Raw genomic sequence first — 23,067 nt, forward strand, 5'->3', positions numbered from 1 at the left:
GGACCGCCAGGGAATGCCCTCCCCCACCCAAGTTCTATTGGGATATAATTGACATATGATATTGTATAAGTTTAAGTTATACAACATAATGATTTATTATTTGTATTTATTATGAAATGATCAGCACAATGTTTAGTTAACATTCAGCACTTTACATGGTTATAAACTGTTTTTCTTGTGATAAGAACCTTTAAGATCTACTCTCTTAGCAACTTTCAAATATACAATACAGTATTGTTAACTGTAGTTACTACGTTGTACCTTACATACCCAGGACTTACTCATCTCATAACTAGAAGTTTGTACCTTTTGACTACCTTCATCCATTTCCTCTACCCCTCACCCCCTGCCTCTGACAACCACCAACTGGTTCTCTGAGCATAATTGTTTGAGATTCATCCAAGTTATTGTGTTACCGTATTTTGTTCTTTTATTGCTGAGCAGTGTTCTATGGTATGGATGGATCACGGTTTGTGAGGGGCCTTTTGGTTTCTCCAGTTTTTGGCTATTACATATAAAGCCACTATGAACAATCATGTGCAGGTTTTGTGTGACTTAGGTTATTCAAAACCCCTTCTGGTTTCCCAACTCACTTAGAATAAAATTCAACATAAGCACAGTGGTATCTGGGTGGGCCCCCAAAACTACACCCTGTGATAGGCATGAGGAAGCCATGTGGTTGAAGCACAGGGCCCATTCTTGAATTGCTTCCAGTCTGGAGGCCCAGGCAGCAGTGCTTGAGTTCACAGTCTGCCTCTATCACTTACAAGCTGTGCAACCTTGGGTGAGTTCCTTAACCTCCCTGTGCTTCAGTTTCAGCATCTATAAAATGGGGATATTGCTAATACACCTCCCTTCCAGGGCTGTTGTGAGGATTAAATGAGTTCATATGTCAAAAGGGCATGGGAACAGTGCTTGCACATAGTAAGTGCTTGACATAAGATAATCACTATTTCATTATTGGCTCTGGAAGTTTAATTGGGCCCAGAAGGCCCTTCTAGGACATTTGCATTTTATCCTGTTAATATTGGCCAGGAGAGTGGGGTTGAGCTGGTAGGTGAGAGACAGTGGGGAGAGGGACTGGTTTGGAGACTGCTGGAATAATCCAGAGCAGCTCTTATAGAGAGGCGGGTAAGAGCCTGTTTGGAGTGGATTCAAGAAGAATAGGAGAAGAGGTCACGGAGACAGTAAGTATAGATGGATTTTGCTAAAAAGAGGAGCAAATGGACAGTCACAAGTGGAGAATGTGGGGCCATCGGAGGGTTTTTTTTTTTTTTTTTTACTGGGTGAAATGAAAACCTAGGAATGATTCAATATAAAATAAAATTAACGATGGGGTGGAATCCTTGGAGGGAAATCCCAGAAGTTGACAAGGGATGGAAGTCAGTCTTGGAGGGAAGTAGGGCGCTCGGGACCAGAATTAATCCCCCTGTACTGATGGGGAGATCATTTTCCAGATGCCAGACGGCTGCAACGTGGTGAAGCGCTTGTTGGAACCGGGGACCACTCAGAGGGCCCATTCCCCTGCACCGGAAGCAGAAAAACTCCAAGCGTCCGGGGAAGTGGGCAGGGCTTACAAGGGTAGGGGCAACAGCGGAGGCGGGGATAGGGGAGAGGGGGTGGGCCTCTGCCTTCGCAGAATTGCGGTGGGATGGGAGGCAGGGCCTGGAGCTAGAGCGAGGGGCAGGGTTTGTTTGGGGTGAGGTTCCCGGATGGTGGATACTGGGCAGGGGTCCGAAATCGTCCATGCTCGGCCAACGTGAAGGGGCGTACAGCACGCCTGGTGTGGAAAGCGGGCTGGGCTCGGAAGGCCCGGAACCTCCGGGCCTGCAACGCTGGGCCAACGGAAGGCCGAGGAAAGTGGATCGCGCCAAACTCCCGGCTACTGGAAGCTGCAGAGGGGTGTGGCCTCTTGTAAAAAAAAAAAAGCGTGAGGCCTGCAGTGCGAGCCAATGAGAAGCGAGGGAGGGCGGAGCCTGTGCAAAGGGGCGGCCAGTAGAGACAGGGCTCTTATAGGAGGTGTCCTGGAGCTGAGCGCACGCGCGTCGGGCCGGACTACAGGGCGCACGGGATCCAAGTGGGCAAAAGGGGCAAGGCAACAGCTGTCCGGCCCAGCCTGTTCAAGCCGCGCGCCTGTTCACGTGACACGAAGGGAGCGGAATTCCTCTGGAGTCAGCGCCATTTCCTGTAGGTGAAGGTTAAAATGCCCCGGGGAGAAGCATCCCGATGCAACCTGACCTCGACTCGTGGCCTGGGGTCGGGGGACAGGCTCGGCCCCGGGCGCTCGCTAGGGGGGAGGGGTCTGGCTTGTGGAGAGGGTCGTGCACGCTAACTTGGGGGCGTAGACGTGGGGTGGGCTCACCACTAGGGCTGAGATGCGGGTCCTAGATGTCAAAGAGAGGGGGGGGCTTCCCGCCGATCCTTTGAGAAGCAGGTAAGTGGGAAAATAGCTATCTTGAGGCTTTGTCGCCGCATTGACCTGTGGTGAGCTCGTTTAGGTGGTTGTGGTGACGTAAGGGGGGTGGGCTGGCGTTGTAAGAGGCGTGGCCAGGTCCCTGAGAGGTTTGGCCTGGCCCGGAGCCTGGGGGTGTAAGGGGCGTGGCCGCGCAGAAACTCGTGCCAAGGGGCGTGGCCCGGGATCTGGGCTGGGAGAGGGGGCGTACCTTCTTCTGGATAATTTAATTGTCGCGCCCACGTCCTAGCCCTGCCCTTTCTCCCTTAGGTGCCATCTCATGGAGACGCCCGTGGCTGCCGCCCCTGCTGGGGACTTCTTCCCTTCTTTCCTGCTCCTGGGTTTCGCGACGCTAGTGGCCGCCTTGCTGGGCGCCGCTCACCGCCTGGGGCTCTTCTACCAGTTGATGCACAAGGTTCAGGGGAAATACAAGGGCGACGGGCCGGGGGCAGCCAAAGGAATGGACTTCCACCGTTCTTTCCAGCTAACCCATTTTATAGGCGGGGAGAGTGAGGTCCAGTTAATCCAGAGGGACTGGTCGGGAGATTCTTAACAGGATCCTGTCGCTATTGCCGAGCTGCTTACGGGGCCCTGGACTTTGCCTCTAGGAAGAGGTCACAGGGAGGCTATACCTGCCTGGGCACTCAACCCCCCGCCCACCTCCTTCCTCAGGGGCCTCGAGCCCTTTTCACGGAGCAGTGCTCCCTAACACGATGGGGTCAGAGTGCTGAGAGCAGGCACCAGAGGACGTGGCCGGCTGTGACACTTTTGCGACAGTTGCTGTCTGCTGAGCTCAATGCTTTAGAGGGATTTTCCCACGTACTCAATACATTCCAGAATAGATACTCTTGTTTCTGTCTTCATTTTCCACAAGAGGAAACCGAGGCTTAGAGAGGTTGTGTGATAGCTTGTGTTAGGAGACCTGTTTGGGGAAGAGCTGACCCCACAGACCTTGCTCTGAACTACTTGGCATCTCTCTCAGAAATTTACCCCTTCCCCAGACCCTCTGCCTAGTCTTTCCTCTCCTAACCTGGAGCACCCTTGACCCCTCCCCAGTCCTTCCTCTCCTAACCAGCAGCAACTTGAGGATTTGTGGAGATTTAAGGCAAAGGCCTCTGGTGCGCGTTGCTGTGCAGCAGCCCTGTCTGTGCCAGCAGGCTGCTCCCATGTCAGGCACGTGGAGGCTGGCAGCCTGTTAACTGGGCCCAGTGAGTAGGAGGGAGTCTGGTAGGCTGGAGTCAGCAGTCACGTTACGAGGCCCTGATCCTGGAGAGCAGGCCGTTCTGGAGTCCCAGCAGATGGCCCCTGGCCAGACTCCCTTGGGTTCTGTGGATCCACCTTCCCTAACCTCTCTTCCTGCTTGCTCCACCATCCCTGAGGTGGGCAGTGTTACAGAGTGGGGTGCTTTAAGAGCATTGGTTCTGTGGGACTTTGAATCTTGCCCAGGAGTCTTGATCTCTGTAGTTGTAAACGGATATAACGTCAGGAAGATCTGATAAGATGGTATGTCCTACTCTGAGCCAGGTGTATAGTGTAATATGTGCCTAAGCAACACCAAGCTTCCCCTGCCCTCCGACCCTGCCCCTGCCCTCCTTCCTGGGGGAGGGGGATTGTCCCTCTTCCCACCTGCCCTGGTGCCCGTGCCCTGGTCCTTGACAATCTCGCTTCTCCCCCTTTTCGGGCCCAGGTGGACAAGGCAAGCATCCGGCATGGTGGGGAGAATGTGGCAGCCGTGCTGAGGGCCCATGGCGTGCGGTTCCTTTTCACGCTGGTCGGCGGGCACATTTCCCCACTGCTGGTGGCCTGTGAGAAGCTGGGCATCCGCGTGGTGGACACCCGCCACGAAGTCACAGCCGTCTTTGCTGCTGATGCTGTGGCCCGCCTGACCGGTGAGGGCAGAGTGGAGAGGGCTAGGGGCTGGTGAGACTGGGATGTCTTTGAGGGGCAGGGTTTTTTGATGGGGGGGGGGGGGTGGCCAGGAGGGTGGACACAGCTGTGACAGGGTTTGTGTTGCAGGGACAGTGGGCGTGGCGGCAGTGACAGCGGGCCCCGGCCTCACCAACACAGTGACTGCGGTGAAGAATGCCCAGATAGCCCAGTCCCCCGTCCTGCTTCTGGGTGGGGCTGCCAGCACCCTGCTGCAGGTACCCTCTTCTTGAGGGGTGGCAGGGGCCCCAGGGAGCCTGGAAGTTCTCATGTGTTGACTCCCTGGACTCCTGTCTCCACCAGAACCGGGGCGCACTCCAGGCTATTGATCAGATGTCCCTGTTCCGGCCACTCTGCAAGTTTTGTGCTTCTGTGCAGAGGGTGCGGGAGATCATCCCCACCCTGAGGGCCGCGATGGCTGCTGCTCAGTCGGGCACCCCAGGTGCGGGGCGGGGGCTGGGCAGTGGTCAGGCCCTAGGGCCTGGGGGCTGGGAGACACAGCAGACTCAGCGTTCTCCCTGTTCATGTAGGCCCGGTGTTCGTGGAACTGCCTGTTGATGTGCTGTACCCCTACTTCATGGTTCAGAAGGAGATGGTGTCAGCTAAGCCGCCCAAGGGCCTCGTGGGTCAAGGGGTCTCCTGGTAAGTAGCCCAACTCCTACCGTACCCTCCCCTATCCGCTGGCTTCTCCTGCACCCTCCTGCTAGCACCCATCTCTCCTTTGACTCATTCATTGATTTGCACATCAGTTGAGAGGAGCCAGCCGTGGGAAGAGCATTCCAGGTAGAGGAAGTAGAATACGCACATGTCCTGAGGCAGGAATGAAGTTGGTGGGTTGGGAAAGCAAAGTGGCCCATGTGGTGGCAGCAGGTGAGCAAAGGGGAGAGGGGCAGAGACTGAGCTCAGAGCAGCTAGCAGGAGCCACTTGGCATACCTGGGGCTTTGTTTTTAATTTGAGATCCATTGAGAAGCACTGCAGGGCCTTAAGCATTGGCACAGGATACCCTGGTTTGGGTTTTTATTATGTTCCCTCTGGCTCTTGCTGGAGTGTGGACTTTGGGGTCAGGTGGAAGCTGGGAAGCCAGGGAGGAGATGTGGCGGTCACTGGGATGAGAGATGATGGTGGTCTGGAATCTGGGTGGTAGCTGTGGGATACATCTGGATGGATCACATAGGAGTGCCTGGACCTCCAGCAGGCCAGGATAAGGGAGGGAACAATGGGTCCCTGTGGGCCCATGACATGGACACAGCTCACTCTGGGGCCACTATGGGACTTTTGAGTGGTGAGTGGCCAGGATGTTGGAGAGAGCAGGGCAGTGGGGCTGGCCTGGGACAAGCTTGAAGGTTTTCCTGGAAGAGCTACAAGTTACAAGGGGGAATTTCTTTCTGTTGACGGGATAAAAAGGGGCACAGCCCTAGCAGAGGTACATGCAAAGGATCCATTTTTGGTCACCACTGAGGTGGGCCTGGCTGAAACAGGGTGCAGAAAGGAGAATCAATTTTCCTCCTCCTCCTCCTCCTCCTCCTCTTTGCCCTCTGTCCCTTCCATTTGCCTGTCCTTGCCCCTCTGCCTTCCACTCCCCCTCCAAATATTTAGCGAGTGCTGCTATATGCTAGGTACCTGGATGGGCATGAACAGGACAGACAGGTCCCTGCACATGGGCGTGTGAGAAGCACCTCGTGGGCCAGCTCAAGGAGTAGCAGGTTTACTCACATGTCTTTTGTAACAACCCTTTGAGTTAAGACTCAGAGGTATTATTATGCCCATTTCATAGATTAGGTAACTGAGACCCAAGGCAGTTGAATGACTTGCATGAAGTTGTCCAGTTTGTTAATGGCGCACTAGGATTCAGCCCGGAGGAACCTTCAATGCTTTATCCACAGAGCTATGTTCCATCTGTAATAATGAGTGAAATGAAAGTCCAGAGAGATGGGTTCGAATCCCAGGACTGCCACTGACTGCCGCTGTGTTAACCTTGAACAAATGATTAAACCTTTTGTTTTTTTCCAGTTTTATTGAGATATAATTGACATACAGCACTGTGTAAGTTTAAGGGTTACAGCATAATGATTTGACTTACATATATTGTGATTAAATATATGACGTCAGCTTCCGTATCTGTAAGATGGACCAACGTTGCCTTTTCTCTCTAGACTAAGATTCTGTGACGAATAAAATGAGATTATTTTGATAGTGCAAAGCGTATGCTGAAGTATAAAGGAATTAACCATTATTATCTTAAATGAGAATAGGGCTGGGCTTCCCTGGTGGCGCAGTGGTTGAGAGTCTGCCTGCCAGTGCAGGCGACACGGGTTCGAGCCCTGGTCTGGGAGGATCCCACGTGCCGCGGAGCGACTGGGCCCGTGAGCCACAACTACTGAGCCTGCGCGTCTGGAGCCTGTGCTCCACAACAAGAGAGGCCGCGATGGTGAGAGGCCCGCACACCGCGATGAAGAGTGGCCCCCACTTGCCGCAACTAGGGAAAGCCCTAGCACAGAAACGAAGACCCAACACAGCCATAAATAAATAAATAAATAATTAAAAAAAAAAAAAAAAGGAAAGAATAGGGCTGAGTCCAATGTCATACCAAGCGTAAGGCAAGGTGTCTCCCAACCTTCCTCCAGCATGATTAGGGAACTAGCCCCCTGCAAGGCTGGCTTGTGCCTTGCCTTTTCTTTCCATGTTAGGGTTCCCCATGGTTCCATCCTTGGTCTCTTCTCATTTTCTGCGATCTTTACTCCTCCTCGAAAGAGAAACAGAAGCTTCAGGCTCTGACTAATTCTAGCCAGCTGATGCCCACATGTGTATTTTTGGCTGGATTGGGTGTCCTTGAGGGCAGGGCTGAGCAGGATTTACCTTTGTGTCTCCAGTGCCCTGCACAGGGCCTCATGGAAAGTCAGGGCCCTGTGACCCAATGAGTAAGGAGACATCAGAAGCCAGAGAAAGGCAAGGGTACGGACGATTGTTAATAACTCCAATTAATTGAGTGTTTTGCAATGTGCTTTATATCCCGAGTGGATAGATCACTGAACCTTGGGAGAGATGTTCCCTTTTACATTTTACAGAGGAGGAAGCTCAGAAAAGTTGAGTCACTCACCCACAGTCACACAGGAAGCAGCAGAGCCAGAACTCAAGCCCACCTCTGTCTGACCCCGCAGCCATGGCCCCTGATCCTGGCACTCCACGCCGGTGGCACTTGTTTTTGAGGGTCTGTGTCAGGTTGGGGTGGTCACCAGAACCTTCTGAAGGGAAACAGGCCACTGGACACTCAGCCACTGGGGTCTGTCTGTCCCTGGGCTGTTGTTTTGTACCTCTGTTCCTGTCCTACTGCCTTCCTGGTTCCTTTCCCGGCCCTTCTCCTCCTTCAGCTTCTGGAACCCTGGTATGACTCCTGGTAACTGACTTTTCCTCTCCCCTGCGCAGGTACTTAGAGAATTACCTGGCCAACCTCTTTGCAGGAGCCTGGGAGCCTCAGCCTGAGGGGCCCCTGCCTCTGGACATCCCTCAGGCTTCCCCTCAGCAGGTGAATTGCCTCTGTGCCCTGGCCAGCGACCCCCACCTGCTGTGTGGCTTCTCTTTGAACCAGTACTGGGGCTGTGATCTTGGGGGCTGATGGTGACTCAGGGTTGGCTATTTGAGCCCCACCTCTTGCCCCAGGTTCAGCGCTGTGTTGAGATCCTGAGCCGGGCCAAAAGGCCCCTTGTGCTGCTTGGGAGCCAGGCCCTGTTGCCTCCGACACCCTCAGACAAACTTCGGTGAGAAGCCTCAGGCTTGCCCTTACTGTCACATCCCTGGTCCCCTGGGGCCCTGTGAGGAGGGGCAGGCCCTTGGCCACGCTCACGTCTATTCTGCCTGGACCCCTAGGGTTGCTGTGGAGACCCTGGGTGTCCCCTGCTTCCTGGGTGGGATGGCGCGGGGGCTGCTAGGCCGGAGCCACCCCCTTCACATCCGGCAGAACCGCAGCGCCGCCCTGAAGAAGGCAGATGTTGTCGTCCTGGCAGGTGGGCCTCATCCTCCCACCGTCCCTTTCCATTCCCTCCCACTCGGCACCTCCCTAATCGTGTAACCCTGCCCCTCCTAGTCAGGTACTGGCTGGCACCCCACTCTCATAATCACCCACCCTCCTACCTCTCACCACCCCCCTTCCCCTGGACCTGAAATTCAGGTAAACTCACCAGGTTGCAGTTGTGTCCTGTGACCCAGCTTTACACAAAGATAGCGGGCACCTGTGGTACTTTGTGTACAGCATTTGCATTTGTATGCATTATACAGGCTTTACACAGCACGTACACCTACAGCATATATGTTTTTACATAAAGCGCTTGAATCCTGCCAGAGACATAATAGTTGTATCAGTTAGCTATTGTTTTATAATAACCACCCTAAACTCAGTGGCTTAAAATGCACTTATCATTTCTCAAGACCCACCTGGGGTTAGGTGGTAGTTTTTGTCATTTTGGTAGGGCTCATTCCTGAGTCTGCACTCAGAGAGGCGGGAAGGCAGCTGTGCTGATCCAGGCTGGGCTGGCTTGTAACTTGGGGGTTGGTTGGCTGTAGGCTGGCTAGCTTGGCCTCAGCTGGGGTAACTGAGTTGTTTCACTATCCCCTACCTCCTCCTCCATGTTTCTCATCATCCAGCAGGCTAGCCTGGGTTTGTTCACTTGGTGGATGTTGAGAAACATGCAGGGCTTGGGGAGCAAGGTTATTTGAGAGAGAGAGAGTGGAAGCTGCAGGGCTTCTGGAGGTCTGGCCTCAGGAATGCATGCCATCACTTCTCTCACATTCTGTGGGCCAAAGCATGTCCTGAGGCCAGCCCAGGTTCATGGGGTGGGGAGCTGCAAAGTTTCATTGCAGGTGACACTGATACAGGGAGAGGTGAAGACCTTTATGCATTCAGTCTACCATGGTGGATTAAGTAAGGTAGCGGGCACTCCCCAGGATGCTGGCCCTTTATCCACCGAGACTCTGTCCCCTACCCCAGGAACGGTGTGTGACTTCCGTCTGTCCTATGGCCGTGTCCTCAGCCGCAGCAGCAAGATCATCATTGTCAACCGTAACCGGAAAGAGATGTTGATGAACTCAGACATGTTCTGGAAGCCCCAGGTGGCTGTGCAAGGTGAGCCCCTAGCGGCCCCCACACATATGTGTTCTTTCCGGTCCCTCTCCTCCTGGCCTCTGCTGCAGCTGGCTTGAGCTGGGTGCTGGTGACCAAGGCCCGGACCGTGCCCCAGGGGGCCCCGAGTCGGCCAGAGACGCATATTTGGTCCTTAGACTGATGGGGTGCTTCTGGATGAACTAATGGTAGGGTGTGCACCAGAGGGAAGGCCTGGGAATGTGCGTGTGATCACTTCCCCTGTCTGTACTCTCCCATGTCGCCTGCTGCCCTTAGGACCTGCCCCGAGGTCTCTCTTGTCCTGTCGTGGCTCCTTCACCCCTGTTCAGTCCTCTTCCATGGCCTTTCCATGCCCTGCTTTGCCCATCGTTCCAAGGACGTTGACTCTACCCTGCGGTGCAGGCGAGAGGGAACTTGTGTGAAGCAGAGAAGTGGCACCGTTTGCACTCATGTTTGGGAAGATCCACTGTAGCAGCTGGTGGGCAGCGAGTTGGAGGGGACCGGGTGGAGGCAAGGGGGCTGTTAGGGCCAGGACAGAAGCGAGGAGGCCTGGAGTGGGGATGGAGAGGGAGGAGAAACTCAACTTCTCTGAGCCTCTGTGTGATCATTTCTAAAATGGTGATGGTGAAAAGTACATCATCACTGGCTTGTTTATTTGTTCACTGTACAAGCACTCTGCATGCCTGGGTTGTAGAGATGTGCTTGGAGGATGGAGGTGTTTTTAGTGACGTGTTTCAGAGGCAGAATTGACAGGACTGCATGATCTGGGGTGTGATGGGGAGGCAGGAGACAGAGGCTGATGTGAGTTTCTAACCCACTTCGTGCTCCCTAAGCCTAGTTTCTTTGGCCTTGCTCTCCCTCACACCCCTGTTGCCCTAACTTGGTTCTGGCAGGCTCTGGGGTGTGTTTCACCCATTTTGTGCTAGAACCCCACTGGCCTGCTTCTTTGCCTCCTGCGCAGATGCCTGTTCGCTTCCTGCTGTCTTTGGGCCTCTGGTGCTTGAAGGGCAGGAGGAGGCCATCTCCCTGCAGCTGTACCCTCTTCCTTCCCCAGGAGACGTGGGCTCCTTCGTGGTGAAGCTGGCGCAGGGCCTTCAGGGCCAGACATGGGCCTCAGACTGGGCAGAGGAGCTTCGGCAGGCTGACCGACAGAAGGAGCAGACCTTTCGGTGGGGGCTGGGTAGAGTGGACTTCGGGGGTTGCGGGTTCCCGGGGGGCCACGCCGCTGGCTCTGCTGACCTGCATTGCTCCATCACAGGGAGAAGGCGTCGATGCCTGTAGCTGAGCACCTTAACCCGGTGCGGGTACTGCAGCTGGTGGAGGAAACTCTGCCCGACAACTCCATTCTGGTGGTCGATGGTGGGGACTTCGTGGGTACAGCCGCCCACCTGGTGCAGCCCCGTGGCCCCCTGCGCTGGCTGGATCCTGGTAAGGGCGGGCCTATGCCTGGGGCAGCTTGCACCCTCGGGGCCCCTTCACACCCACCCGCTCTTGGTTCTTCTAGGGGCCTTCGGTACTCTGGGGGTTGGTGCAGGATTTGCACTTGGTGCCAAACTGTGTCAGCCAGATGCCGAGGTGAGTCAGAGCGTGCTGGGGGCAGGAGGCTTGCTGCTTTCTGGGCCGTGAGCCACCCAAACCATCCTTGGTACCCCCTCAGGTCTGGTGCCTGTTTGGGGATGGAGCCTTTGGCTACAGCCTCATCGAATTTGACACCTTCGTCAGACACAAGGTGACCGGGTGACCAAGGGAAGTTCATAGCCTGGGGTTCTGGGAGATGTCATCAGGGGTGGGGTGGGCTGGGGAGGGAGCTGCTTGGCTGGCAGGGGTCCTGTCCCTGTCTTTGACCTGTGGCTGGCCAAGCCCTGGGACTGAAGGCTGTGGCCTGGCCTCATCCTCTCCCTGCAGATCCCAGTGATGGCTTTGATAGGGAATGATGCTGGCTGGACCCAGATTTCCCGGGAGCAGGTGCCCTGTCTGGGCAGCAATGTGGCCTGTGGCTTGGCTTACACTGGTGAGGGGCCTGGAATGGGTGGGAAGGGGGAAAGCTGTTTCAGGCCCAGCTGAATGTATGTTCCTCTCCCGGGCTAGCTGCATGGTAGGCTGGGTTCTGCCATCATTCTGACTTGATCTCCCCTTTTAGGTTATCACAAGGCGGCCATGGGACTGGGGGCCCAGGGCTTGCTACTTTCACGAGAGAGTGAGGATCAGGTGGTCAAGGTGCTGCATGAAGCCCAGCAGCAGTGCCAAGATGGCCACCCCGTTGTGGTCAACATCCTCATCGGGAGGACGGACTTCCGAGATGGCTCCATTGCCGTGTAGGGCCTCATGGGTCAGTGCCCTTGGCTCTCTTCCCACCCCTAGACTGTGCCAGGCTGGTTTGTGCCAGGCTGGTTTCTCATCCTTGCTTGCCCTGGGCCTATCCCATGAGGCCCAGTGACCCTAAAAGCCTCCCTGAGGACAGGGAGGGGCTGGAGGGGTCAGAGCTCAGAGAGGCTCCTGGGCAGCACTGGAGAGCCCTTGGGCCTTTTTCTTTGTGGGCTCAACTGTGTCCTTTCTCCCCTTCTCTCTTACACATTGAATAAACCACCTCTGGTCCATGTGGGCCCAAGTACTCATCCCAGAACCTGTGCATACTGATTTATTGTCCACAAAGATGGAAGTGAGGGAAAGAGGGAGGAGACAGGAGGGGACCCTACTCTCCCACTGGAACTCTGGGGCTCACTGAGGCACCATTACTGGGGATTTCAGGGTGCCTGGGCACTGCAAACTCTTTCCCCGCTCTGTGGTCCCTGAAAGAGCCCCACATGCCTGCTCTAGACATGTCCATGCACACTAGTCCTCACACACAGACACACACGCACGGAGGCAATAAATATGTTCCGTACCAAAGTGCCCCCAGCCTGACACTTCAGGTGGGGCCCCTCCGAAAGGGAGGTCTTATAAGTGCTCAATTTCTTCAGGAATGGGGAGGAAGAATTGGGGAGGGAAGGGCCATACTCTGCTATCTACTTTTGCTGGTTTGAGGCAATCATGGGGTTTTCCTTGGAAAAGAGGGTGGGGAAACCAGCTGTTTTCCTATAAGCCTCAGGCTGCCCCTATCCAGCCAGAGCCCAGGATAGGGGCTTTCCCCCCACCCTGCCTCAAACAGTACCTCATGATAGTCCTTGGGCCCGCCGAGGGAGAAGCAGAGTGCAGTGCTCAAAGCTAATACTGATTTGGTTGGCAGCAGCAAGAGGACTGACTTGGGGGGTGTCTCACCATCCCAGGGTGATGCTCACAGTAACTGGCGTTTCCCTGGCTAAGGGGAAGCAAGAGGCCAGCCAGCCCTGCAAGCAGAACTGCGTTTTGGCAGCTGGGGAGAAGCCCTTGGTACTCAGAAAAGATAGCCACGATAGCTGGTCCCGAAAATTCCCAATCCCTGGCCTTCGCAACCGGTGCCCAAATGTTGAGCACTGGAAACGAGGAATGATTCTCAGCAATGGGTTGGCTGGTCACTAGGCAACTCCCCAGGAACCAGGAGCTAGGCCTGAGCTACAGGTCTGGTCCCCCTAGGTCGTTAGGGCACCGCCTTAGCAACCAGGAGCCCGGCCTTAGTAATCGGGGTCCGGCCCCGCCCGGCTCACAGACACACGTTGATCTGCTTGGAGAGCTCTCTCTCCAGGTCCATGATGAGGGCATCAAAGTCTTTGAGGTTCAGGTGCGGGTTGAAGGGAGCCTCGAAGTCGTCTTCGAAGTCGGTGGCGACCGTCGGCTCGCCAGCCTCTTCGTCCTCGTCTTCGCTGTCGCTGCCCGTCACGTGGTCGTAGTCCGGCCCGGATAGGAAGTCCCGCCCACAAGGCAGGAAGTCCCGCCCGCAAACGCTCCAGTCACCGGCGTAGCGGTTGCTCGGGGGACTCTCGGGGCCGCCCCGGCCGCGGGGCCGAGTCACCACTTCGGGGCTCGCTAGCGGCAAGTGCAGCGGCGGCTGTCGTTTGGGCCGCAGGTAAGGGACGAGCTCCGGAGCCTCGGGGGGCCTGCGTGGATCTGCAGAGGGAGAGGGAGGGCTTGGATGATGTCACGCCCAGCGGTGGCAACTAGACCTCTGATTGGCTGCTTAGGTAGCTAGGCCCCTGATTGGCCGGTCGAAAGGCAAGGCCTTCGACCGGATCAGGATTTCACTGGCTGAGCTAGAACTGGTTGCTGAGGCAACCAGGTACCAGCTTACTCGGACTAGGGGGCGTGGCTTGCCTGAAGCCCGAGACTCTAATTGGCCACTGGAGAAAGCATCGTAGCGGCGGCCTGGCTACGATCGGCGGCGCGGGGGCTGGGGCGAGGGCCAGCTCACCTGGCCAGGCTTGCAGCAGGTAGTGCAGCACCTCGATGTGGCGCTTGAAGTCCACTGCGTTCGAGAGGCCCGGGCCAGAGCTGCGGATGCGGGGCCTGGCGGGTGCCTGGCGCGCCGGCAGCAGCACAGGACCGAAGCAAACGGCCAGGTTCTGCGGAGTCATGCGGTTGTGGGCGTGGAAGGAGGAGACAAGGCGCAGGTGGTCCAGGAGAAGCGTCAGTGTAGCCTGAGCGGAGAGGGTAGGGAGAGCATGAGGTGGGCAAAGCCGGTCCCCTGTCGCACCTGAGGGAGACTAAGGCGGTTCAGAATGGGGAAACTGAGGTTCAAGGTCTCATAGCTGGGTGATGACCCAGCTAAGACTTAACCATTAGGTATTAGTATTATGATCCCATTTTGCTGGAGGGGAGACTGAAGCGAAAGGTAACTTAACTTTGAAATGGCAGAACTTGGGCTTGAGCCTACTCCTCTGTGTGTTAGGCAGGGCTGGTATTAATCCCATTTTATAGATGAGGATACTGAGGCACAGAGAGGGTCGGGACTTTTCCAGGATACCACAGCCAGGAACTTCCCTTATGGTAGGTTGACACACCTGTGTTCAGAGTCTGTATTTTTGATACATCCTGCCTGTGAAACCTTAAGTAACTCACTCAACTGCTCTGGGCTTTGGCTTCCATATCTATAAAGTGGGGATACTAATAGCACCTATTTTCTAGAATTGTAACAATGCCACATATTCATGGCCATCACAGGCCCAGGCATGGGTGAAACATTCTGCTGATGTCAGCCCACTCCCTGTCTCGCCTGCTCCCACCAGGCCCAACTCACCCTTTCCACATCTGGCAGGCAGCTGAGGAGCCCACGGGTGCCCTCAGTGCTGGAAGGAGCCCTGCTTGGGGGCTCTCGGGCCATGGCCTCCAACACCACCTGATAGAGGGGCTGGGTGATGAGCGGGGTAGGCAGCTCCCGAAGATAATCCTTGAGGATGCCTGTGGATACAGGGCCCACTCTGATCAGGGCACTGCTGGTTTCTGAGGCTGGAGATTCAGCTGGGGCTGGGAGCAGGGGAACAGGAGGAGGATAGGTACAGGAAGATGAAAACAAGGCCAACAGAAGGGGTGAGGTCCCAGAGGGACCACAGGGACTGCCTTGAGGTGAGGGTTGAATGGGGAGCAGGCAGGAGAGAGAAGGGGCATGCTGACCAGTGATGACATTGATATCGGGGTACAGGTCCTCGGAGAGGCAGACAGCTGCACTGTCCCGCTCAAAGGCATCTCGAAGCTCTTTCTTCACGGCTGCTGAGCCGCACAGACGGTACAGCCCCACTACCTGGGGGTAGGAGCAGAGAGATGTCCTCTTGTCAGGGCCACAGACTGATCAGGGCGCTGTGGGTGAGGGCCAGAGGCCTAGATCACAGTGGCAATGGGCTGAGAGGTTGGGGGCTGGCTGTAGTTTCACTGGCTGCTTTCCTGCTCCTCTGACACCTGTCATGGGGGATCCCACCTGGCTGCCTGGACAGCCTGGCCCTGTAGACCCTCTGGATCACTTGTCCTGGCACCCACCTCCTTTGACTCAGGAAACTCTGACTCATTTTCAGCTTACTTGTCACCTCCTCTGGAAAGCCTTCCCTGACTACCCCAACCAGTGGGTCAGGTCCTGCTTTAAGCTCTCCCAGTTTCTTTGCTCTTATCCCAGCCACAGTTTTACATATGTGATTTATTAGAGTCATGTCTTTTCCCCCATCAGACTCTGAGCTCCAGAAGGGCTGGGATCCTATGTCACTAAATGAACAGATGACCCATGAATTCTGGGCTAGGTGCTAGGGTCTGGAGGGAGCAGGTGCTCCTGCCCTTGTCTAGGCTGGGATCGGAGCCAGGAGTTCCCCAGGTGGGGTAGGGGGAAGCCTGGCCTCCATACCGTGGGTGTTCTGGGGAGTCGTTCTGAGGTCTGGGGGCTAGCTAGGGTGGGGTGAGGGACTTACCCGTAGCCCTCGGCGCTCGATCTGCCCAACACACTTCTGGATGATGAGGGGCACCTGGCCCGGGGACTGCTCCCGCTCCACGAGCAGTGGCAGGGGCAGCCCGAAGACTCGGGGCTCAGCTGTGCCTGGTGCTTCCTGTTGCTCCGACAGGGTCAGCTTGGCATACAGCAGCCCTTGGGGCTCCAGGCGCACAGCCAGCTGCTGGGCCTCGCACCCTGAAGACACAAGGGGACCTCCTGAGTCAAGTCTGCCCCCACAGGCTCCTGTGCCCTGGCCCCTACTCCAACCCACGTCCCATCCTGGGCTTAGCACCCTGGGCACTCTGGAGGAAGGAGGGAGCCCTGAGCTGAATCCTGTGCCCTACACCTCTTCCCCTGCAGCCATGCATCCTACCTCGGAAAACCGTGGGCAGCAGCACAGTACCCTGGGCGCAGGGCCGGTGCCGCCGAACGCCGGGGTCCCACGCCAGCACCAGGGCCCGCAGCAGCCGCGCGGCCTCGAGTTCCAGGTGGAAGGTGTGGTCCAGCCGCAGGAAGTCTGGCCCCCCACGCAGCGGCCCCGTTCGGGCCCGGGCCACCCCATCCACCTGCAGCAGGCAGCAGAGGTCTCGCGGAGTGGCCCCAGGTGCCGGTCGCAGCCCCCCCAGCCCGTACAGGTGCAGGCTGAGGCGGCCCCATAGTGCAGTGGGGGGCGTCCGGGCCGATGGGCCCACCTCATAGGGGCGGAAGGCGGTGGGCGACGGGGGCCCCGCTGGGCGCTCAGGAGAGTCGCCATCACTGAGGTAACCAGCCCTCAGGCCCCGTGCGCCCTCAGACACTGCCGCCCGCCCCGGGGTCCCCACGCTGCTGTCCAGGTGGTAACGGCTGATGACGGACCCCGCGGGGGCGGCTCGCTCACGCTCTCGGCCAGCCCGGGTGCTCCGCAGACTCAGGCGGCGCCGCAGCTCAGGCAGCTTCTTCATCTTCATTGAGAGGCGCCTGGCCGGGCCTGGGGACTTGGTGCGGGAGGCTTTGTTTGGGGGACTGGCGGGGGCTGCGCCTATGGGGAGAGCAGACCTCAGGGTCCAGAAATCTGGGCTCGGGATGGGGGTGAGGCTTGTAGTCATCTTGGGGGTCCCGGGGTGTAAGGCTTGTGCTCACCTGGGGAGGCCAGGCTCTCCGGCTCAGCTGAGCCTGGCTGTGGGCCTGGGAGCTCAGGTGCCGAGAGTCTGGGGTCCTCCTCAGGGATGGGGTTGTACCAGATCTCACCAGCAGGCTCCCTACTGCCAGCTGCCCCGGGCCCCAAGGTGGCCTCATCTGGTGGCTTGGCCCCGCCCAGCACCCATCGGCGGCTGCTGGGCTCCAGGCTCTGCAGGTAGGCACCCCGAGCCGGGCTCCGAGATGCCTCGGGGCTGGGGGGCCCCTCTGCTCCAGCCTGGGATCCTTCCGGGGCCTGGGGCTCTGGTTCTGGAGGACTGGGCTCCGGGCGCTGGGCTGGGCGGCCTGGCAGAGAGCAAGGGGTGTGAGACTCAGCCTCCCACTGCTCCCAGAGCAGTCCCGGCCCAGGGCTCTTCCCCCAGCAGGAGAATGCACTCAGCACTGACACTCCACACATTCATTCGGAATGGGTGGCTGCAGGCCAGCAGTCTCATCTGTTACCAGCTTATGGCCTCTTCCCCAACCTCCCTGGCCCTGGTATCCCAAACAGGACTCTGTCCCTCTGCTCTCCAGCCTCAGAGGTCCCGTGGGGTTTCTTTGGGCCTGGGCCCTGCATTCCCCACTCTACTTCCCTACACCTCTCGTTAACTCTGCATGGAGCCCTGCCCTTGTCCCTTCTTACTGGGTGGCTTTGGGCAAGTCACTTTCCATCTCTGAGCCTCCGTGTCCTCCTGTGAAATGTGGGGATTTGATGCCGCCCTTCAGGGAGGCTTCGGAGAGCTCAACATGGAGAGCACGTCATAGGCACTCATATCTTGGTCAAGCACATAGCCCACAGTGGACGCTGCCTAGCTTGCTTGGAAGACAGGAGCAGGCATGACTGAGTGAGTGCCTGCTGGGTTCTCCCATACCTGCAGCATGTCACTCCCCACCTCCGTGCCTGTCTTCCAAACCCGCTGCCACCGTCTCTCAGCCCAGGACTGACCCCCTCGGTCAATGCCTTGGGACCTCCCCCTCCTGCTCCATCCTCCTCTCTCTGACATCCCGGGCTGTTTCCTGTGTGTGTTTGTGCGTGGGCACCCCTGTCCCTTCTCTCTGCTGTGGGAACCTTGGGAATATTTGGGAAGGGCTGGGGAGAGGTCAGATCCATGGAGTCTTCTGCCCTCCCTCCTTTAACTCCTTCCTTTCCGGGACTTCCTGTCCCACGCAGCTCTGATTTCTTTAAGGTCCTGCCCATTTCTTTAAGGACTCCCTCCTCTGGTCACTTCAGATTTCCACTCCCCAGGACTCTCTCTCTGGGTTCATTTAGTAGCATAGTCCACAGAGCTGTTAAGTCACTTCACTGGCACTGGGTAAATGACCCAACTGCTCCGTGCCTCAGTTTCCCCATCTGTATAAAAGGGACAGTTTCTTGGGGCTGCCTAAGGTTGGGTGTAGCTGCAGTCACTGGTTAATAGGTGAGAGGGGGTGGGGGGTAGCCACCATGATTGATGCACCGCCTCTCTCCCTCTGCAGGAGTACGCCCCCATCTCCCATCCCAGGTCTCTAGGGCTCAGGGTGTCCCCTGCCCGGCCTGAATAAGCCCCAGTTTCTAGGCCTCCCAGCTCCTCCTCCCCTGCACTCTCAAGGCGCTCTGCCTCGGCCCCATTTCCTGTCAGGGGCGAGGCCCCCTCCCGGGCCTCCCAAGGAGCCGCAGCGCTGGCATCCCTGGCCAGGCGCACATAACGGTCCGCGCCCCCTCTCCCCCCAGCCCGTTACTTTCAGGACCTTTGCGTGCCCCGGCCTCCAACCCCGGCCCGCAGGGGGCTCCGCAGGGCTTCCCCTGTCCCTCCTTGGGGCCCCGGGACCCGCTTCCAGGCCGGGTGGGGTTCGGCGCCCCTTCTTCCCCACCTCCCCCTCTCACCGCGCTCCTTCGCGTCCGACTTTTTCCGGGGAAGTTTCTCCCGGCCCCGAAGGCGGGAGAAGGTTTTCCTGAGTAGCGGCTCGGCCATGCTGGGGCCCGGGCCGGGCGGAGTGCGCGCCCCGGGCTCCGGCCGCGCCGCCCCCCGCCCTCCCCGCCCCGCCCGGGCCTCCCCGCCCGCCCCCCGCCCCGCGCCCCGCGCCAGCAGGAAGCGCATTCCGGGAATGCTTGGCCCAAACTTTTTTTTTTTTTTTTTCCCCTTCCCGCGGCCTGAGCGAGTGATGCTGGGAGATGTAGTCAGTCGCCCGGGCCGGGAGCGGGAGGGAACGGGGGCTCTGTGCTACCTTCCTGGGCTCCAGCTCTGAATATCTTGGCGCAGTCGCGGGCCCTAGTCTTTCCTCTTATCCACCCTCCATTGGTGATCGCATACAGAAAGTTCTCTGGGGTTTACTTCCAAAATGCATCCTGAACAAATCCCTTCTCTTTGCTCCCATCCACTGCTCCAGCCTGGTGCAAGCCCTGGCACCACTCGTTTTGATGACACCCCCTCTTCCTTAGTTTCCCGGATGCCACTCTGGTGCTTCCCTCCTCCACCCAGTTCTCCACTCCCCTTTCCCCCCAGTTCCAGTTACTACTGCTCTTTAACATACCATCCCAAACAGCCGTTTCATGATGCTCACAGATGCTGTGGGTCAGGAATTGGGGCAGGGCAGAGCTGACATTGATTGTTTCTACTCCTCAGTTGGAAGGACTTAGAGGCTTAGGGGTGACTCAACAAATGAGGGGCCAGAATCATCTGGAGGCATGTTCACTTGCAGTTGATGCCGGGTGTGGGCTGGGACCTCCACAGGGGCTGTGGACTAGGGCACCTCCACAGGCCTCTTGGTGTGAACTGGGTTCCTCCTACCAGGTCAGTAGTCAGGGTAGTTGGGATTCTTACATAGCCACCCAGGGCTTCAAAAATGAACAAGGCAGAAGCTACATTACCTTTCCTGATCCAGCTTGGAATGTCGCACTGTATTACTTCCAGCACCAGATTCGAGGGGAAGGAACATAGACTCCACCTCTGTCAATGGGTGGTGTGTCAAGGTGAACTTGTAACATTCTTTGTGCAAGCGAATGTGGGGTGGGAGATATTATTGTGGTCATTTTGGAAAATTTAACCTGCCTCACTCCTATATTCCATTCTCCATGCTGTGCCCAGAGTGGACTTAAAAACCGGAAATCAGATCATAGCACACCCCTGCTGAACAGTCTTCCCATAACTGCTCACCCTACCTAAAATAAAATCAGATTCCCACAAATAAAATCCAGCCACAACAAGACTTCTGGCCTCATATCCTTTGTTGTCCTCATGGCCCACCATGACCTCCTCTCCGATTCTCCTTCACATCAAACTGTTCTTGCCCCAGTCCCTTTGCATTTGCAGTTCCCTCTCCCTGGGAAACACTAGTTCATTTGAAGCTGCCTCTTTCTCATCCTTTAGGTCCAGTGGCACTTCCTTGGGAGGCCCTCCCCTCCCTGACCACCTACCACTGTCCAGTCATTATTACATCACTGTGTTTCATTTCTTCTAACACTTGCCATAGCTTGAACTTTATAGTTCAGTGATTTGTTCTAGTTTATCTGTCTCCTTGTTCAGACTGGGGCTGACCACGTAATACTTGTCTGTCTTATTCACTGCTGAATGTTCAGGTGGGAGATCAGGTGCCAGGTGATGGAGGCCTGTACAGAGAAGGTTGTGTGTGTGTGGTGATAATATGTCTTGGTGTAGATCTCTGTGTTTATCCTACTTTGAGTTCATTGAGATTCTTGGATGTGTAGATTCATGTCTTTCATCAACGTTGGGAAATTTTGGGGCCATTATTTCTTCAACTATTCTTTCTGTCCCTTTCTCTTCTCTCCTTCTGGGATTCCTGTTATGCATATATTGGTATGGTTGATGGTGTCTCGCAGGTCTCAGGCTCTTAATTTTTCTTTTTCTTTTTTTTTTTTTTTTAAATTTTTCTTAAAAATTTTTAAAAATAAATTTATTTATTTTTGGCTGTATTGGGTCTTCATTGCTGCATGCGGGTTTTCTCTAGTTGTGGCGAGCAGGGGCTACTCTTTGTTGTGGCGCACGGACTTCTCGTTGCGGTGGCTTCTCTTGTTATGGAGCATAGGCTCTAGGCATGTGGGCTTCAGTAGTTGTGGCACGCGGGCTCAGTAGCTGTGGCTCGTGGGCTCTAGAGTGCAAGCTCAGTAGTTGTGGCACACTGGCTTAGTTGCCCCATGGCATGTGGGATCTTCCCGGACCAGGGCTCGAACCTGTGTCCCCTGCATTGGCAGGCAGATTCTTAACCACTGTGCCACCAGGGAAGTCCCTAATGTTTTCTTGGATGTGTGTGTTTGGGAGGAGTCAGGTTGAGAGTGGAGTGCACACCATCAGATCCCTGCCCAGATGCCTTTGAGGCAACTGCCGACAGTGGAGAGAGAGGTCGGGGGTCAAGACAACACCTCTTCACAAGTTGAGGGGAAGGGCTGTAGGACTAGTGTCCTTTGGGGTACTCTAACTCAGAGGAGCTGGAGACCAATGTAGGGGTGAGAGCAGCCCTTGGCCCCACCCATATCATGTCAGATGATTGAAGAACACTCACAGGTCACATCAATATTTGTTATTTTTTTGGTAAACCCTTTGACAGGGTTTCTATACTTTTCCTGTTGCATTTATTTGGCTACATATAGCTCATTTAATTCACAGTTGGTAATCGGAAATTCTTGATAAGTGAGAACAAATGATCTACAAACTGTATACAATGATTATGAATGCTAAATTTCACACTTTGTGAAGTTTGTACAATTATTCATCTGAATTTTGCTAGTTGCTGTTTGGATTTTGGAGTGTGTGTGTGTGTGTTTTCTTTCCTCCAAATATTCACATTGTTGGCTTATGTGCTATGCTTATGATGCTTGATGGATAAATCAGCCCCCAGCAGACACAGGGATTTGTTGAAATTCAGGCAGGGGGGTAGGTCAGGTTTGAGTGGAGCTCTACACCTCTGTGGCAGACAATGGAAGTTGGTGGATAAGTACCCTAGCTTCCTCACCCTTTGTATGGGGTGACTAAGGTGTGTTTTCCAAACTGATTCTCAGAGGTCCCCATGGGATTGAGTTCCAGCTGCCCACAGTGGAAACTTGCATATCAATGCACTCTTTACTGATTCCCTTCCCTTCCCTGTCTCACTTCTCCACCTCCCTTTCAGCATTTCCTAGATCACTTTCCAAATAAACTGCTTGCCCTTGAATCCTTATCTCAGGATCAGCTTCTGGGAGACACCAAATGAAGACATTCTCTCTAGGCCTCAGTTTCCTCATCCATCCAAAGGGAAGAATAACTCCCCCTATTATCAAGGTTATGGGAATAGGAGGTGTTGGGAATGAGGCATGTGTCTGTGGGCTAGTTCCCCTATCTGCTACCTCTCTGGGGGTCCTCCGTTCCTGGGAAACGGAAGATGGAGCTGGTTATGGGGAGTTTCCTCCACCTCCTGTTGTCATTCCAGTTGTCCCCACATTGGAGGCTCACATGCATCTGTCATCTTCCAGGATGAGGCAATTGCTGCAGCCTGCACAGTCCTTCTTGGCGGGGAGTCAGTCCTCAGAGGCACCAGGGAAGAGGTGGCTTCCCAGAGATGTCCACTGTGGTGGCATTGAGGAACTAGAGGGACAGAGGGTGGTTGAGTTACCATGAGGCATCTTCCTGAGGCGGGATACGGTATCACCTGGGAGGCAGTCAGCGGGGCAGCATATCTTGGCCAGAGCCTCCCAATGGCCCTTGGAAAAGCCCTGCCAGGCAGCTGTGGAGCTGAAGCTGAGGTACAGCAGGGCCCCCTGTTGCACATGCAGTACCTCCCTTTTATTAGCTCTGCTGGACTTTCTTGCTGGCAAGGCCTCTGTGCAGGCCCTGGCACACATTTGGCAATTAGCTACCTGCAGCCATGTCAAGAGCTGCCCTAGTGCCCAGCTTGCAGGGCCTGGGGGTGCTAGTGTGGCCACCAGGGCCTCCCAGATGCTGGTTGTCCCAGAGGTAAGGAGGCAACCTGGAAAAGAGTGGTCGATCAAATGGGGACAAGAAGCCTGGGGTGGGCAGGGCCAGGCAGAGACCCCATGTCATTCTTTAGCTCCTCCCTCCTCGCTCCCAGGTCTTGGGCTCTCCTGCACATTCCAAAGAAAGGTCTGGCCCTTGACTGGCTCCTGGGAG

The 23,067-nt window shown here is 56.0% G+C and overlaps 2 protein-coding genes across 5 annotated transcripts; one reads left to right on the forward strand and one right to left on the reverse strand.

Moving 5' to 3' along the window:
* Positions 1–1,985: 1,985 nt before the first annotated feature.
* Positions 1,986–12,115, forward strand: ILVBL (ilvB acetolactate synthase like). 3 transcript variants are annotated; one of them, XM_068536604.1, is made up of 16 exons: positions 1,986–2,187; positions 2,723–2,867; positions 4,140–4,341; positions 4,469–4,596; positions 4,682–4,820; positions 4,909–5,020; positions 7,803–7,902; positions 8,037–8,134; positions 8,244–8,380; positions 9,361–9,495; positions 10,547–10,661; positions 10,751–10,920; positions 10,997–11,067; positions 11,150–11,221; positions 11,398–11,503; positions 11,633–12,115. In XM_068536604.1, the coding sequence occupies exons 2-16, from the start codon at positions 2,733–2,735 to the stop codon at positions 11,809–11,811; spliced, it is 1,899 nt and encodes a 632-aa protein (XP_068392705.1). In that variant the 5' UTR covers positions 1,986–2,187; positions 2,723–2,732; the 3' UTR covers positions 11,812–12,115. The 3 variants fall into 3 exon arrangements, with proteins under 3 accessions (XP_068392705.1, XP_068392703.1, XP_068392704.1); XM_068536602.1 differs by lacking the exon at positions 1,986–2,187 and adding an exon at positions 2,196–2,434; XM_068536603.1 differs by lacking the exon at positions 1,986–2,187 and adding an exon at positions 2,238–2,256.
* SYDE1 (synapse defective Rho GTPase homolog 1) lies at positions 12,113–18,980 on the reverse strand. Of its 2 annotated transcripts, XM_068536601.1 has the most exons (8): positions 18,834–18,980; positions 16,934–17,275; positions 16,188–16,832; positions 15,795–16,009; positions 15,016–15,142; positions 14,642–14,802; positions 13,817–14,042; positions 12,113–13,515 (listed from the first exon to the last, which is right to left on the reverse strand). In XM_068536601.1, exons 1-8 carry the CDS (start codon positions 18,919–18,921, stop codon positions 13,112–13,114), a joined length of 2,208 nt encoding a protein of 735 aa, XP_068392702.1. In that variant the 5' UTR covers positions 18,922–18,980; the 3' UTR covers positions 12,113–13,111. The 2 variants fall into 2 exon arrangements, with proteins under 2 accessions (XP_068392702.1, XP_068392701.1); XM_068536600.1 differs by lacking the exon at positions 18,834–18,980 and having other exon boundaries at positions 16,934–17,870.
* Between the last annotated feature and the right edge of the window lie 4,087 nt (positions 18,981–23,067).

This window comes from Eschrichtius robustus, chromosome 2, assembly GCF_028021215.1.
Source record: "Eschrichtius robustus isolate mEscRob2 chromosome 2, mEscRob2.pri, whole genome shotgun sequence".
NCBI classification, from domain to species: Eukaryota; Metazoa; Chordata; class Mammalia; order Artiodactyla; family Eschrichtiidae; genus Eschrichtius; species Eschrichtius robustus.

What these genes read in the sequence shown, in the direction of transcription:
- ILVBL (XM_068536602.1), top strand. Translation starts at nt 2,376, where the DNA reads ATGCGGGTCCTAGATGTCAAAGAGAGGGGGGGGCTTCCCGCCGATCCT. An exon ending in GTGGGTCAAGGGGTCTCCTG is followed by an intron (nt 5,021 to 7,802) that starts GTAAGTAGCCCA and finishes TCCCCTGCGCAG; the next exon opens with GTACTTAGAGAATTACCTGG. An exon ending in GCCCCAGGTGGCTGTGCAAG is followed by an intron (nt 9,496 to 10,546) that starts GTGAGCCCCTAG and finishes TTCCTTCCCCAG; the next exon opens with GAGACGTGGGCTCCTTCGTG.
- SYDE1 (XM_068536600.1), bottom strand. Translation starts at nt 17,387, where the DNA reads ATGTGTGGAGTGTCAGTGCTGAGTGCATTCTCCTGCTGGGGGAAGAGC. An exon ending in GCTGCCCACGGTTTTCCGAG is followed by an intron (nt 16,010 to 16,187) that starts GTAGGATGCATG and finishes TTGTGTCTTCAG; the next exon opens with GGTGCGAGGCCCAGCAGCTG. An exon ending in CGATATCAATGTCATCACTG is followed by an intron (nt 14,803 to 15,015) that starts GTCAGCATGCCC and finishes CTGTATCCACAG; the next exon opens with GCATCCTCAAGGATTATCTT.